Raw genomic sequence first — 13,914 nt, 5'->3', positions numbered from 1 at the left:
GTTCTGTTCATGCATCGGCTTTGGCAGGGTCAAGTATATATCCCAATTGTTAGGTACTGCGAAACTACATGAAAATGAGTAAATATGTTCCAATTTTCGTCAGCTAGACAGAGCAAGGTAGTGTGGAAATTGAAGTGCAACACAGCTCAGTCTGTGAACAGCACATGCTGTAAGGCATGTGTTTACTATTTATACATTATATAGCTCATATTTAGTTACATTCCTAAAGAGGGATAATAGGAATCCATCTTAATTAAATGCTGGTAACATATTCGTAACACAACACAACATGGTACCCAAGAGATGGAAAAAGGAATGGTGGTGATGAGATGGGAAGACGAGTTCAGTCAGGTGGCTGGTGCCTTGTGGATGGATGGAGTGGAGAAGGCAGGCTCTGGACAGGGATGCGTGGAGGAATATGGGAAAGGCCTATGCCAAGGGCAACCAGACAAGACGTCTGCGGAGAAAGGCTAGCAGTAAGTAACATATTGGTAAGTTCTGATTTTTTCCATATTGACTACACAATTACACATAAAAGTAAATGTATAGTTACCTATATTTGAAATGTGGATTGTATTCAGCCTGGCCACAGGAACCATATTCACCTCTCTTAGCCAATTTCGCTTGCAGTAACTGAAATTAATGATTAAGTGTTACTAGCAGACTAAACCCAAACATAATAAAACAAAAGAAGAAGATTTATCAGTAAGGTGGTAAGTTTGAAATCATAAATTTTCATACGAACGAGACTAAATTTTAATTCATCATTTAAGTTGCCAGCAACTGTCCACAAAATATCACATTTTGATTTACTTTTACTCACCATAAAGTGTACTTTTGGTAGTTTCTTGATTTAATTTATTTGATCGTCAGGCATTTCGGCATTCAGTTTATGTTAATCTGAAATATTATTAGTCTTGTATAAGTAACAAATAAAAAGGTGGTAAATTTTGATACTTAAGTAAAAAGGTTCAGTATGGTGGTAAATTTAAAATCATTTAGCTCATACGAACGAGACTATAATTAAAATCATCATTTTGAAAATAATTATCAAAATATAAGGGTGATTTATATATTAAGCTCACCTTTTAGGTTATAGCAGCAAGTCACAAGCCACCCCTGAAATATAAAACAATTTGAGTAAAGAAAAAACACCACATGTTCTGTAATAACCACTCGACTCACCTCATTTCACAAAATGGATAGTAAAAGGGACTAACAATGCAACACATCATAGAGCTTAAAAATAATTCTTTATTTTGTCCCTTGATTGTCACTTAACCTCTCTAAGACACAAGAATTACTTCTTCGCGGGTTTTTTGGCGGCGGGCTTCTTGGTACGCGGCTTCGGGACTTTCGTTTTGGGGACGGCCTTCTTGCCGAAGACGCCGGCGCGCGCCGCCTTCACTTTCAGGCTCTTGAACACCACTGTTCTCGCGCGGTTCCTCTTCACACGTGCCGACGTTAGCTTGAAACGGTCGTAATCTGTCATAGCGGCGCGTTTCTCTTTGTTAGCGAGCTTCTGTGCCCATTGGCTCTCGGCCCACTTCTCATTCAGCTTAGCGTCTGTCCATGCTTTCCTTACGACGCGGGTGGGCGCTGTGAAGGGGAAGCTCAGACGGAACTTGGTCAAGTGCAGCTGGTTAAGGCGGATCTGTTGGCGAGGGACACCGCTGCCGGGTCCGTCGACGAGGGCGCGTGTCTGGTCAATGACGTCGACTACGCTCACAAGCTTTCCCTTCAAGGGGCCATCGGCTACCAGGGCTACTCGCCCTGGTTCAACGTACCTCGCGAATGGCATAACGTCCTGCAACACATCAAAGTTTACTTTAGTAAAATTTATCACTTATACACATGAAGACACATTCATACTTCTTGTAAATAGCAAAACACAAGTCCGGCACTATAATCCTTGTGTCACTGTAAGTGTTCAACCAAAATATGTTTGAAACATGTATTTAATTGAAGTCACAATTCACAAAATTAAATTATAACTTAAAAACGACACGCTATAAGCTCGATTCAAAAAGATAAAATAATTTCTAACCTAGACAACGTCTTCACGAATGAAAAGTACTAACGAAAAGAGTTTCCGGTAAATTGACAGCTATGTCAAAGTGTTGCCATGTATAAGCATAGTGCGAAAACCGGTAAATATCGGTATGACATAAGTCAAGTTCACACGATACGACGGATTTAGGGGTTCTATAGAACTCGATCATGGAACCCTTCCATCCATCTCCCATCACTACTTTATTTTGTTCTATATTTCTCTATGCCTGTGTATTTCCGATATGGCGCCAATTTAAATGTCGCCTCTGTCGCTATGCAACAATGACAGAACAATACACACAGTGTTCTAAATAAATTACTACGGTTTCGTTTTATAATAATACTAGATTAAAATGCGTTTGAAATATTCAAAGACGTTAATGGAAGCTCAAGTAAGAATAATTCACAATTATTTACTATGGTTTATAAATTGAAGGTACATAATAGTTCAGTTAATTAGGTATATATTTTATGTTCTTGATCTATAGGAGGGCGAAAGTCCTATCGCCGACATCTGCTGGTCAGCGAACAACGTGAAGCTGGCGGTGGCGACGTGCGAGCGGCAGGTGCTGCTGTTCGACCGCGACGGAGTGCGGCGAGACAAGTTCAGCACTAAGCCTGCAGACCCTGCCGCTGGGAAAAAGTCTTACGTTATTACAAGTACACATTTATGTTTTTTTGAACAATAATAGCATCCCACTGTGTAATTCTATGTAATTACTAATTAGTTACATAAGAGCAAGTAGTTTGATTTCGACGGTTATTGCAATGCAATGATTAAAGGTGTAGCGTTGTAAGTTTGCAGTACCTACCCATTACGTAAACAAGGCAAAAAAAACCCTATTAAAACGGAATTAAAAACGATTGCAGATTTATATTTGGTATTGGTACCATTTAATTAAATTGACTGTAGGTACCTAATCTTCTGTTTGTTTTTCATAATAAATACATATAGTATTATATTAACAACCTAGTCAAATTTCGTATATATTCTATTCATATATGATATTATATGAATAGAAACGATATCAATTTTATTTAAGAAAAAAACGAGGGACAAATATGTAAATTCGGATATGACAAAAGTATCATCTGTAAACTCCTTGATTGTACCTATCTGTTTTGCATAATTTAACTGCATAGTTTTAAACTTACCGTAATTTCAGTGTCAGTAGATCCTAATCTGATCGAAAGTTGCATACAAGTTGCTTTGCAATTTCCCAGGTTTGGCGTTCAGCGAGAACTCCGAATTGCTTGGGGTAGCCCAGAGCGACAACATGGTGTTCGTGTACCGCGTGGGCGCGGACTGGTCCGGCAAGAAGGTGATCTGCAACAAGTTCCCGCTGACCGGCGCGCCCGTGCGGCTGCTGCCGGCCGAGCAGGGCTTCTATACCGGCACCAGCGATGGCAAGATCAGGTAGTCCGAGAGGATTTATTATTGATCCACAACTGGATCCACGTACTTGCATTTACGGTCACTTTGCGGGAAGTATTTTACTAATGCAGGTACACAACATGTTGGATGGTATTGCTATAATCCAGAGCGACAATATGGTGTTCGTGTAACACGTAGGCGCGGACTGACTGGTCCTGCCCGAAAGTGATCTGCAACAAGTTCCCGCTGACCGGCGCGCCCGTGCGGCTGCTGCCGGCCGAGCAGGGCTTCTATACCGGCACCAGCGATGGCAAGATCAGGTATTCGACGGGTATTTGCATTTGATCCACATGTACGTGCTTAGATATTCTCAGCCGGTGGCCACGTGGGGAAATATTTTACTAATGCAGGTACACAACATGTTGGATGGTATTGCTATAATCCAGAGCGAAAATATGGTGTTCGTGTAACACGTAGGCGCGGACTGGTCCTGCTAGAAAGTGATCTGCAACAAGTTTCTTCTGACCGGCGCGCCTGTGCGGCTGCTGTCGGCCGAGCAGGGCTTCCATACCGGCACCAGCGATGGCAAGATCAGTGGCCTATTTTATAAAGCTACAAGTTACAATTTACAAGCGGAAGTCTCGTTCTAAAACATAGGGTTAGAAAGAGACTTCCGCTTGTAAATTGTAACTTGTAGCTTTATAAAATGGGCCACAGGTATTCCAAGGGGATTTGCATTTGATCCACGTACGTGCTTAGATATTCGCAGCCGGTGGCCACGTGGGGAAGTATTTTACTAATGCGGGTATACAACATGTTGGATGGTATTGCTATAATCCAGAGCGACAACATGGTGTTCGTGTAAAACGTAGGTGCGGACTGGTCCTGCCAGAAAGGGATCTGCAACAAGTTCCCTCTGACCGGCGCGCCCGTGTGGGTGCTGTCGGCCGAGCAGGGCTTCCATACCGGCACCAGCGATGGCAAGATCAGGTATTCCAAGGGGATTTCCATTTGATCCACGTACGAGCATTTAGATATTTGCGGCCGGTGGGTTGGTGGGGAAGTATTTTACTAATGCAGGTATACATGTTGGAAAGTACTGCCACAGAATAAATAGTAGTACTAGGTACAGAAGACTCACTCTCTAACAACGCGTCTGTACGATCAGCACAGATATGGCCGCTAGGTGGCGACAGCGCCACGCGCGGCTTATGGCTTTCCCCAAAATTGGGGTGGAACGGATGTACTTTTAGCTACCTGTAGCAAAGCTACGAAATCGCGGAGTGAGCCACGTCTGGTACTGCTATAAAAGAGCGCCAATATGGTGTTCGTGTACGTACCACGTGGGCGCGGACTGGTTCCGCCATCCATCTTTTATTGAGATGTCTACGGCGATTTTAGGCCACGTTGATGGAATGTTGTTCATCAACTATAACCTACCACTGTACTGTACCAGCAACCTCTCACAACGTTATTTAAGTGGCTAGTGTTAAATCGTGGTCTACTCAGGTCCCTCGACTGCAAGAGCAACAAGAGCTCCAGCCTGTGGTCGGGCGGCGCGTGCTGCGTGTCCCTAGCGCGCGGTGACGGCACGCTGGCCTCAGGTCACGTGGACGGAACTCTGTTCGTCAACGGGCGGCTCCTGCTGCGCTACGCTCTGCCGCCCTGCGCTCTTGTTATGCTGCCTCCTTACGTAAGCCACACAGATCTTACTGTGTAGTATAGCCAAAGTGCCGTGCTAAATAGCGTGGTAGAAAGTATTCGAGTAGGCGGAGTAGGTAACAGTGGCGGATTTGCAGTCTTTGCCGCCCTAGGCCCCAAGCCCTGTAGCCGCCCCTTTCAAGGCACCCATAATATTTACTACATTTTGAGTTATTTCTTGTTATTATCAGCGAATTTTTTGTCACAATTTGCCGCCCCTAAATATTTTGCCGCCCTAGGCCCGGGCCTACTGTGCCTTAGGGCAAATCCGCCACTGGTAGGTAATTTGTACACGTCCATCGTCATTTACGTTACGCGCAACGCTTTCAATGTATATCTACATAAATAAAGAATCCAATTTCTTAGTTATCAGAGAGAGAATGTGATGAGAGATACAATACGGTACGGTAAATGTGGTACCATATGGTACCACATAATTTAGTTCCATGTGGTTCCATGCCAAATCTATCTCATCATTCTCCATATTATCTCTCATCACATTCTATCTCTGATATCAGTAACTATAAATATGATGAGAGAAATAATATCGTAGCTATTGATAGCTACCGGTATACTGACAAAACCTAATTAATGCATATTTGGGTGCTCGAAATATCAAAATAGGTACCAATTTCACTATTTAAGTTAATAATTTGCCTTAATTATCAGCCTATAGATTTCATAAACACGATTCAGATTCAAAGCATAACAATTTTGCACGGCAGTTGATAGTGGGAGGGTGTGACGGGCGCGTGGCGGTGTACGCGGCGTCCGGCGGCGCGTTGCTGCGAAGCGTGGAGCCGGCGCTGCCGCCGCACGCGAGGGATCTCACGGTCGCCGCGCCCAGCCCCTCTGGACAGGTAACTAGGCAGTAGGCACGTTCGACGGGCCCCTCTTGGGTGTAAAAGAGTCCCTCGGACTCGACCTGCCATTTCTCCCCATTTCAATCTCACACTTGTGTTCGCTAGCAACTGCGATAAGATCAAAATAAAGAAATTGTATTAAACTATATTTTGGGTGTAACATACGATAGCAGTAGAGGCGCGTTCGACGGGCCCCTCTTGGGCGTAAAGGAGTCCGGAGGACTCGATCTGCCATTTCTCCCCATTCGCCTGAAACGGCGATAAAATCAAATTGAAGAAATTGTATTTAGTTATTTATTTTACAAGGGGGCAAAGTTGTTGTTTAACCGCTCGTGCTAATATTGATACCCGAGCAAGCGAAAGATTCCAAAATTGAACCACGAGCGTAGCGAGTGGCTCGAAAAATGGAATCTTAAGCGTTGCGAGGGTTTCAAAGCACGAGGGCGAAACAAATAATAAATGTAATATATCAAATAAAATAAAATCCAAATGAATTTTATTTAATATTTATTTATCATTCAAAATCATCATTTAAAAGTCAATTCTACCAGCAAACATAAGAAAACAACTCAAAATTAGCATTTGATTACTTTGCCTCACATGTGAATAAAATGCAACTTTGCTTATCAGTTTTTGAAGTGCGAAGTAAGCCTTTCCGAGCGGTGTGGTGAAAACTATATTTTGGGTGTAACAGACGATAGCAGTAGGCACGTTCGACGGTTTCCTCGTGGGGGACATGAAGGAGTCTGGCGGGCTCGACCTGGCGTTCCTGCCCATACCTCATCTGTATGCGACGCGCGCCCTCGCCTGGAGCGGCGACGGCACCAAATTGGCTGTCGCCTCGCAAACCGGCGCTGTTATACTACTTGAAGCTGTTCTCAGGTAATTGTGCGCTGTTATAAATTTTAATATATTAAAAAATAGGAATTTTGATGGAAGGTTTACGTTTACTTTACACTTATATATATCTTAAGTACCACTATTTGTATTTTTAATCTTATTTTATTACATCACTATAATATGTCGTAAGAGTTAATTGGTTGTATTAAAGTAGGTACTATGTTTGATTATATAGTGACATTGCAAATTTGCATATAATTTTTTCATAATATTTAATATGTCACATTTTAACGTACTGGAATTATTTCACTACGGATTTAACATACAGCATTGTCACTTTACCGCTTTCACTGACAAGAGTTACTTTATTCGTAGCGCTACGCCGTAGCTCGTAGCCCGTAGCTCCAGTCCATAGTGTTACGAGTTCGTTGTCGGTCCGAAGCAAGTGCTTCATTCCTTATTTGGAATGTCTTGAAACGCCTATTAAAAACATGGCAACAGTATGGGGTACTTCAACAAAGGAATATACTTATAGGTCCCTAAAGGGACTGTAATGTTTATATTTGTTGTTCTGTAATGTTTATAACTTTCTATGGGCAGACGCTGGGTGTGGCGAGACTCTGTGGAGGTTCAACACGTGAGCCCCAAGCAGCTGGTACTGACGCGGCTGGCCAACGACGCCCCGCCCATGACCGTCACAACCAAACACGCGTCCGACATATTTCATGTCCGCTTTATAGGTAAGATATGAAGTAGACATACAGACGCTTAATGTGGGACTGTGTAAGTCCCGTAAGGGAGCCCAAAGCACCTGATCTGGCTATCTTGTACTTTTCAATGCCATGTATATACATACATTTATCACGCCTATTTCCCGGAGGGGTAGGCCTCTGCCTACCGCGAGACCACGGATTTCCACTTGCTACGATCCTGACATACCTCTTTCGCTTCCTTCACTTTCATAACATTCCTCATACACACTCGCCGGTTTCCGGTCGCCCAATCTGATTAGAGAAAGTTCGCCGAGGTCTACCCCCTTCCAACTCCCATGCCCCATGCCATGTATATTGTTAATGCCATATAGATATGTTGTGGGTATGAAATAACAAATTATCTATATATCGCGGCGGGCCAATGATGCTCCCTATTACTTCAGCTATTAAAACTTGCGCTAGTTATATACCTATTGTTTTGTCTATTATCAATTTATCACTTCGTAATTCGCTGAAGTTCTTTAATTTGTTTTCAGGTAACGATTGGTACGCGGTTTGCCGTACAGCCAGCACTTTCATACTCTGCGATATAGCACGGGGCTTGACAAGCGAGGTGGGTTGAGAAATAAAATATTACATATTACCCTGTTTTATTTTTGACTTCAGTTTGTGCGGGTTAACATTTAAATCCCCTAAGTAGTTGCGACCGCAGGTACTATAACAAGGGCACCATCGACAGGTGCATGGATTTTTTTTCAACTTTCTTTTGTTTAGATTCCATGGTCGGGTAGTGGGGAGCGGATATACGCAGCGGTCGGTGGAGCTTGCCTGCTGCACCGCGCGGGTGAATTGAGCGTCGTCGAATACGGACTAGACAAAGTATTGCATACGGTGAGTTGACATTTTGATGAAATTGCTGGCACCATCGTACACTCTGTGAATTCATATTCCTTATTTCTAATTAACATACACTAACGGTTAGAACATAGGTACGTTAGTAAAATAAACGTAACTTTACCTAATAAACTCCTGTGCACACCGGCTGCTTGCGTGTGCGTGGCGTGCACGTGCGCGAAAATGTTGGAGCCACACACGCACACGTCACGCAAGCGATGTGCCGTCTCTCATAAGGATCTGTACACTACAACGCTGCACGCGCACGTGCATGTCACGCACACGCAGCCGGTGTGCACAGGCCGTAATAGTTAATTTTAACTTGTTTCATCCAAAATAAACCAGGAAACATTGCACATCGTTAAATAAACCGTGGCGTAGTGGTACCATAAGCTATTATTTAAGCTAAATGAGTCCCGATCTCTTTAAATATGTATGAGCTGCTTACATAATGAACAGTTGAACACAAGCGGCTAATAAATTTTCCGTACCAGGTGCGAACTGAGCGCGTTAATCCGCACGTGCTGAGCGTGCGAATCAACGAGGGGAACGACAAGGAACAAGGCGATAGGAAGTATCTGGCGTATCTGCTCGACAGGCAGACCATTGCCGTGGTGGATCTCACTACAGGTGAGGACCATAGTCTAATAAAACATGGTCTTCTCTTCCCAGAGTGACACAAGCCTACGTCACAATAACATGGCCGCTATATAAAGCGCTATCGCATATTATCATATAGCGCTGTCGCATGATGACGTGTCAGTCACGTGACCACGAAAAGACGGGAAGAGAGTACCAGGCGGAGCGAGTATATTATTATACCATGGGTGAGGACAGAGTCAAATCACTTACGCTAGGCGAGCGGAATTGTGTTGCATTTATTTACAAGACGGATAGACGTCAATCCTTTCACATCCATTAAGGGTCGGTTGCACCGAACCGTCTGTCACCGTTAAAGCGTTCGCTACATTTAATTGAATAGAATAGAATAGAATAGAATACTTTATTGCATATCACATTACAGACATGGATGGAATGGAACATAAAAAAAGTTATATATGTGACACCCTGCAGACCCCCACCCACCCCTGCACCCTGTGCTGCCTGTGTGTGATGTGATTGTATGGGAAGTTTCATAGATCTCTGCTGCGTGACGTTGATCAGTCTGTCAAATGTGGTTGGTGCAACTGGCCCTTAATTTAATCTCTTCTCGGCCACCAAAATTCGTATCAATAAGATGGTGTTGTGTGTTTCCTTCATCACCCCATAATTGTGACCATGAACATATAAATCTGCTGATATGCATACGTAATATAAATAAAGCTTTTATAGTTTGTCAAAGGACGGTTTCATTTCAATCATAGACAGAGAGAATCATACTATCTTTGTCTTAGTTAGATAGTTTTCCTGATTCTTACTGACTGACAAATTGGTTTGACCAACTATAATCATTCGTGTGAAACAGGAGTTCAGCTGGGCCAGTGGTGGCACGAAGCACGTGTTGACTGGCTGGAGCTTAACGAAAGCGGACAACTTTTACTCATGCGAGACACGCGCCGGAGGCTTATCCTGTTGAGATTGCAGTCCGGTGACAAGGTACCTAAGCAAATCTCCAAAAAGGTTTTGCTACGCCTTATTGAACTATTGTCGATGAGAGAGGGTATTTGTACACTGCCGTATTCGAACTGCAAGATATTCACAAGAAACGACACGTACTAGACCCATTCTAGATACGTTATAGTTTAGAAATCAACTAGTTCTCTTTTGCAGCGCAATTCGGGCAGCCAATGTCACTTTTACGTTAGATAGAGTAAGATATCTATTAGATGTGAATTGGATCTCTAGGTCATATCCTGTGGAAATCGTTCAAGAGTATCTCCAGAATCGCGCAAATGTCAAATTTGACAGGTTAGATCTTAAACATATCGTTATCGTATCTTGGTTATGTCTAAAAGATATAGATATAAAGACAAGACAAAATTCGAATCGGGCCCACAATCTTTGAATTTAATTTATTCTGTTTTTTTTTAAACATACATACTTCATAGATTTTATTTTCTGCATAGGAAATTATAGCAAGTGGAGTGGGATTCGTGCAGTGGATCGAAGACAGCGATGCCGTTGTTGCCCAGACGCCGACACATCTTCTCATTTGGTAATACCCACCTAATTAGTGTTGGTCAAGACTAGAGTCTTTCTGTGCCCTGCTTGAAGACTTGACTCGGTTCTTCGGATTCTTATAATTAAGTCTAACTTCGGAAGAACTTCCGAAAATAACTGTCCTTTCAACTTGTTAGAGATTCGAGTTTGTTGGAGAGGCTTTAGTACTTTTTAGCCAGCTTTATTAATTAATTAAAATAAAATTTAGGTACAGTGCCTGGGACCCCGGCTGCGTGGAAATGGCGGAGTGTGGTGGCGGCGTGGCCGTGGAAGTTAACGCGCGAAGGGTGCTGCTAGACGGCGGGCACGTGCCGTATCTACAGCTGGACGAGCATCGACTCGCTTTCAGTACGTACAGTCACCATCAGATATACACACATACGTACATATAATCACGCCTATTTCCCGGAGGGGTATACAGATACACGGTGGCTAAAAATAACTGCATCCCTGTTGCCAGGGAGGTTTTGGGATTACTGAGCAACTTTTAGGATGGGACCAACCACTAAATCCCGAAAAAATTTTTTACCCTCCCATAGAAAATGGACCAGCTAAAATGTATGAAAAAACCTATTTTTTTCCGCGGTTTCGGAGTTGGTCCCATAGTAAAAGTTGCTCAGTATAATCTCAAAACCTCCCTGGTAATTGGAATGCAGTACATTTTTAGCCACCCTGTATAGGAGCGGCCAAGGTGGTCACAATATCTGAACACACACTCTAACGCCCTGACAATAGAGGCGTGTTCAGATATTTGTGAGCGACTTAGCCGCTCTGATAAATCTGCCGGCCTAGCCAATGTTACAATCGCTATCGCTTCGACATCGAAAAGCATTATATCTCTCTATCACTCTTCCATATTAGTGTGACAGTGACAGTAGCGTTTCGATCGCTACGGAGCGTAAGCGATCGGCATCTTGGCTACGCGGCCTGATGGCGACTGTAAATTAGGTTCTGCAATCTATAAGGAGTTCTTCTGTAAACCGTTTGTGAGTATGTTCAATTGAATGGGTAACATTGAGAACATGACTGTTAATTTTCCTCTGTTTGTGAACATTTTATAGAAATCTGTTTTTTTCTTAATTTATTAGTCATCCGTTGAGTATGTTTATTTATTCGTGCGCCTAAACTCCGTCAAACTATACTAGATGTGTCACAATTTAATAGTACTGAGGCTGAACGCAGACATATCTAAATTAGCGTATGACCCAGTGGCGGATTTGCCCTAAGGCACAGTAGGCCCGGGCCTAGGGCGGCAAGATATTTAGGGGCGGCAAATTGTGACCAAAGATTCGCTGATGGTAACAAGAAATAACTCAAATGTAGTCAATATTATGGGTGCCTTGAAAGGGGCGGCTACAGGGCCTGGGGCCTAGGGCGGCTGCAAAGACTGCAAATCCGCCACTGGTATGACCGTCACACAATTTTGTAGATAACGCCTTGCGTAATGGCGACCTGTCTGGGTGCGCTCGCTACTTGGACGGTGTGGGCAACGCCGACCTGGCTCCGCTGTGGAGGCAGCTGGCAGAGAGAGCGTTTGCCAACGAAGATATTCAGGTATTTATAGGACTAGGTAAGATACGATTGCTCTAACAGTCTAAACTAACAAACTAAAATTGACATTCCGTAAATCAGTAGATACGAGCTAGGTCTTGGAATGCATGAGCCGAAATTTCAAATCCACGTAATCCAATACTGTTCTTCCAAGATCACTCACTTACTTCTCTCACTCACTCACTCCCCTCACTCATTCACTCACTGTTGTTCCCTTGGTGCATGGGAGATCTAAAACCAGCATTGTCGGTGGCAAGCTGGCAAGTAGATTGATTTTATTTTCAACACATACCTAGTTACTTGGACCCGGGTTAGTTGGACCCGGGTATGTCCTTAAACTACGTCCAAGACCACCGGTGGACGGGCAGCAGCGTCCCTCAAATTCGGTGTAATCGACTGCGATCGCCAACCCGCCTGCCAAGCGTGGCGATTATGGCATTCACCCCCCATAAGGGGGAGGCCTATGTTCAGTAGTGGACGTCTTATGGCTGAGATGATGATGATGATGACATACCTAGTTAAACCAAAGATCAATCGACATGATGATAACCGTAAATATGTCTATTAGCTAGCAGCAAAATGCTACCGGGAGATTGGCGATGAAGCTCGCGCGTACTACCTCGACACAACTGTTCAGTTGGCGGCTAGAGAAGGCGATGGCGATGTAACAGCTGGTAAATATTGTAATATTCCACGTGCATTTGTTATTACTAGCAGGGATGTTGCGAATATTCGCATCCGCTTCTGCATTATTTTCAACACCCGCGCGCATCCGCATAAAATCGATGCGGAGCTCGGATGCGGATGTCGACCAAGTTGGTAACAGGAATGTCTTAGCGGCGGCGTAAGTGCTAGGTAATTTCGTCATTATATATAGCGAAATCGTCTAGATCCCGAAAAGTCGGTCAAGTTACTGTTAATAAAACGCACCTATATTCTTGCTCGAGTACTAAACGTTTCGTTTTTTTAATAAAAAATACCAAAATGTAATATTTGACGTTTTTTAAGTACCAAATCTTGACATCTGCATCCGCGGATGTGAGGCTTTAAATATCTGCATCCGCATCCGCACCCGCGGATGTCATAAAATGTGCATCCGCAACATCCCTGATTACTAGGTAGGAGGGAGTTAATATCTTCTGGGTTTTTTAAAACAGGTCTTCACTGTGCCGTAGTTCGAGCCAAACTGGCTATATTTTCTGGAGATTTAACCTCCGCGGAAGAATTCTACGCCAAGAAAGCCAACCGGCCGGAGATGGCGATCAGCATGTACAAGCAGTTCAATAGGTGGGCCGAAGCTATAGCCCTGGCAGAGAAGACCGATCGACTGGCGGTGACCACCTTGAAGCAGCAGTACATGGACTATTTGACTTCTACCGGTAAGGAAAATTTATTGCAATTGATATTATGTATTAGGTACCTACTTATATTAAGCAACGTAACCTCGCCAAGACATTTTGAACACCTTGCCCGCTTACCTAATTGCTAATTGTACTTACTAAACGTAGATGTGTAGAATTTAAGTAGTCAAGTAAGGACGCTAACCACAAAGAATTTCGTATATTGACCCGCCTGTTCCTATCTCTCATCATCATCATCAGTTTACTCTCGTCTACTGCTGGACATAGGCCTCTCCTATTACAAGCCATTGAGCACGATTTGCGGCAACTCTGATCCAGCTCTTGCCAGACGCCTTGCGAAGGTCATCGCTCCATCTAGTCTGAGGGCGTCCTACGCTACGTTTGCCGATGCGCGGTCTCCACTC

General features: G+C 43.6%; 2 protein-coding genes across 2 annotated transcripts in view; one reads left to right on the top strand and one right to left on the bottom strand.

Annotated features, from left to right (window-relative positions):
• Nucleotides 1-1,242: 1,242 nt before the first annotated feature.
• LOC134669000 (large ribosomal subunit protein eL14) lies at nt 1,243-2,147 on the bottom strand. The gene is made up of 2 exons (XM_063526518.1): nt 2,048-2,147; nt 1,243-1,807 (listed from the first exon to the last, which is right to left on the bottom strand). The coding sequence occupies exon 2, from the start codon at nt 1,799-1,801 to the stop codon at nt 1,301-1,303; it is 501 nt and encodes a 166-aa protein (XP_063382588.1). The 5' UTR covers nt 1,802-1,807; nt 2,048-2,147; the 3' UTR covers nt 1,243-1,300.
• A 2,844-nt stretch (nt 2,148-4,991) lies between these two features.
• Nucleotides 4,992-13,914, top strand: part of LOC134668958 (intraflagellar transport protein 172 homolog) — a 55,227-nt gene continuing 46,304 nt past the window's right edge. Inside the window, exons 1-13 of the mRNA XM_063526468.1 lie at nt 4,992-5,120; nt 5,854-5,988; nt 6,686-6,873; nt 7,432-7,571; nt 8,081-8,157; nt 8,319-8,435; nt 8,933-9,068; nt 9,904-10,034; nt 10,505-10,593; nt 10,807-10,946; nt 12,028-12,152; nt 12,718-12,823; nt 13,307-13,528. Coding sequence (XP_063382538.1) covers nt 5,106-5,120; nt 5,854-5,988; nt 6,686-6,873; nt 7,432-7,571; nt 8,081-8,157; nt 8,319-8,435; nt 8,933-9,068; nt 9,904-10,034; nt 10,505-10,593; nt 10,807-10,946; nt 12,028-12,152; nt 12,718-12,823; nt 13,307-13,528 — 1,621 coding nt within the window. The 5' untranslated portion in view covers nt 4,992-5,105. The remainder of the gene's footprint in view (nt 5,121-5,853; nt 5,989-6,685; nt 6,874-7,431; nt 7,572-8,080; nt 8,158-8,318; nt 8,436-8,932; nt 9,069-9,903; nt 10,035-10,504; nt 10,594-10,806; nt 10,947-12,027; nt 12,153-12,717; nt 12,824-13,306; nt 13,529-13,914) is intronic.

This window comes from Cydia fagiglandana, chromosome 11 (genome assembly GCF_963556715.1).
Source record: "Cydia fagiglandana chromosome 11, ilCydFagi1.1, whole genome shotgun sequence".
Taxonomy (NCBI): domain Eukaryota; kingdom Metazoa; phylum Arthropoda; class Insecta; order Lepidoptera; family Tortricidae; genus Cydia; species Cydia fagiglandana.
This window is presented reverse-complemented; position numbering and strand designations above follow the sequence as displayed.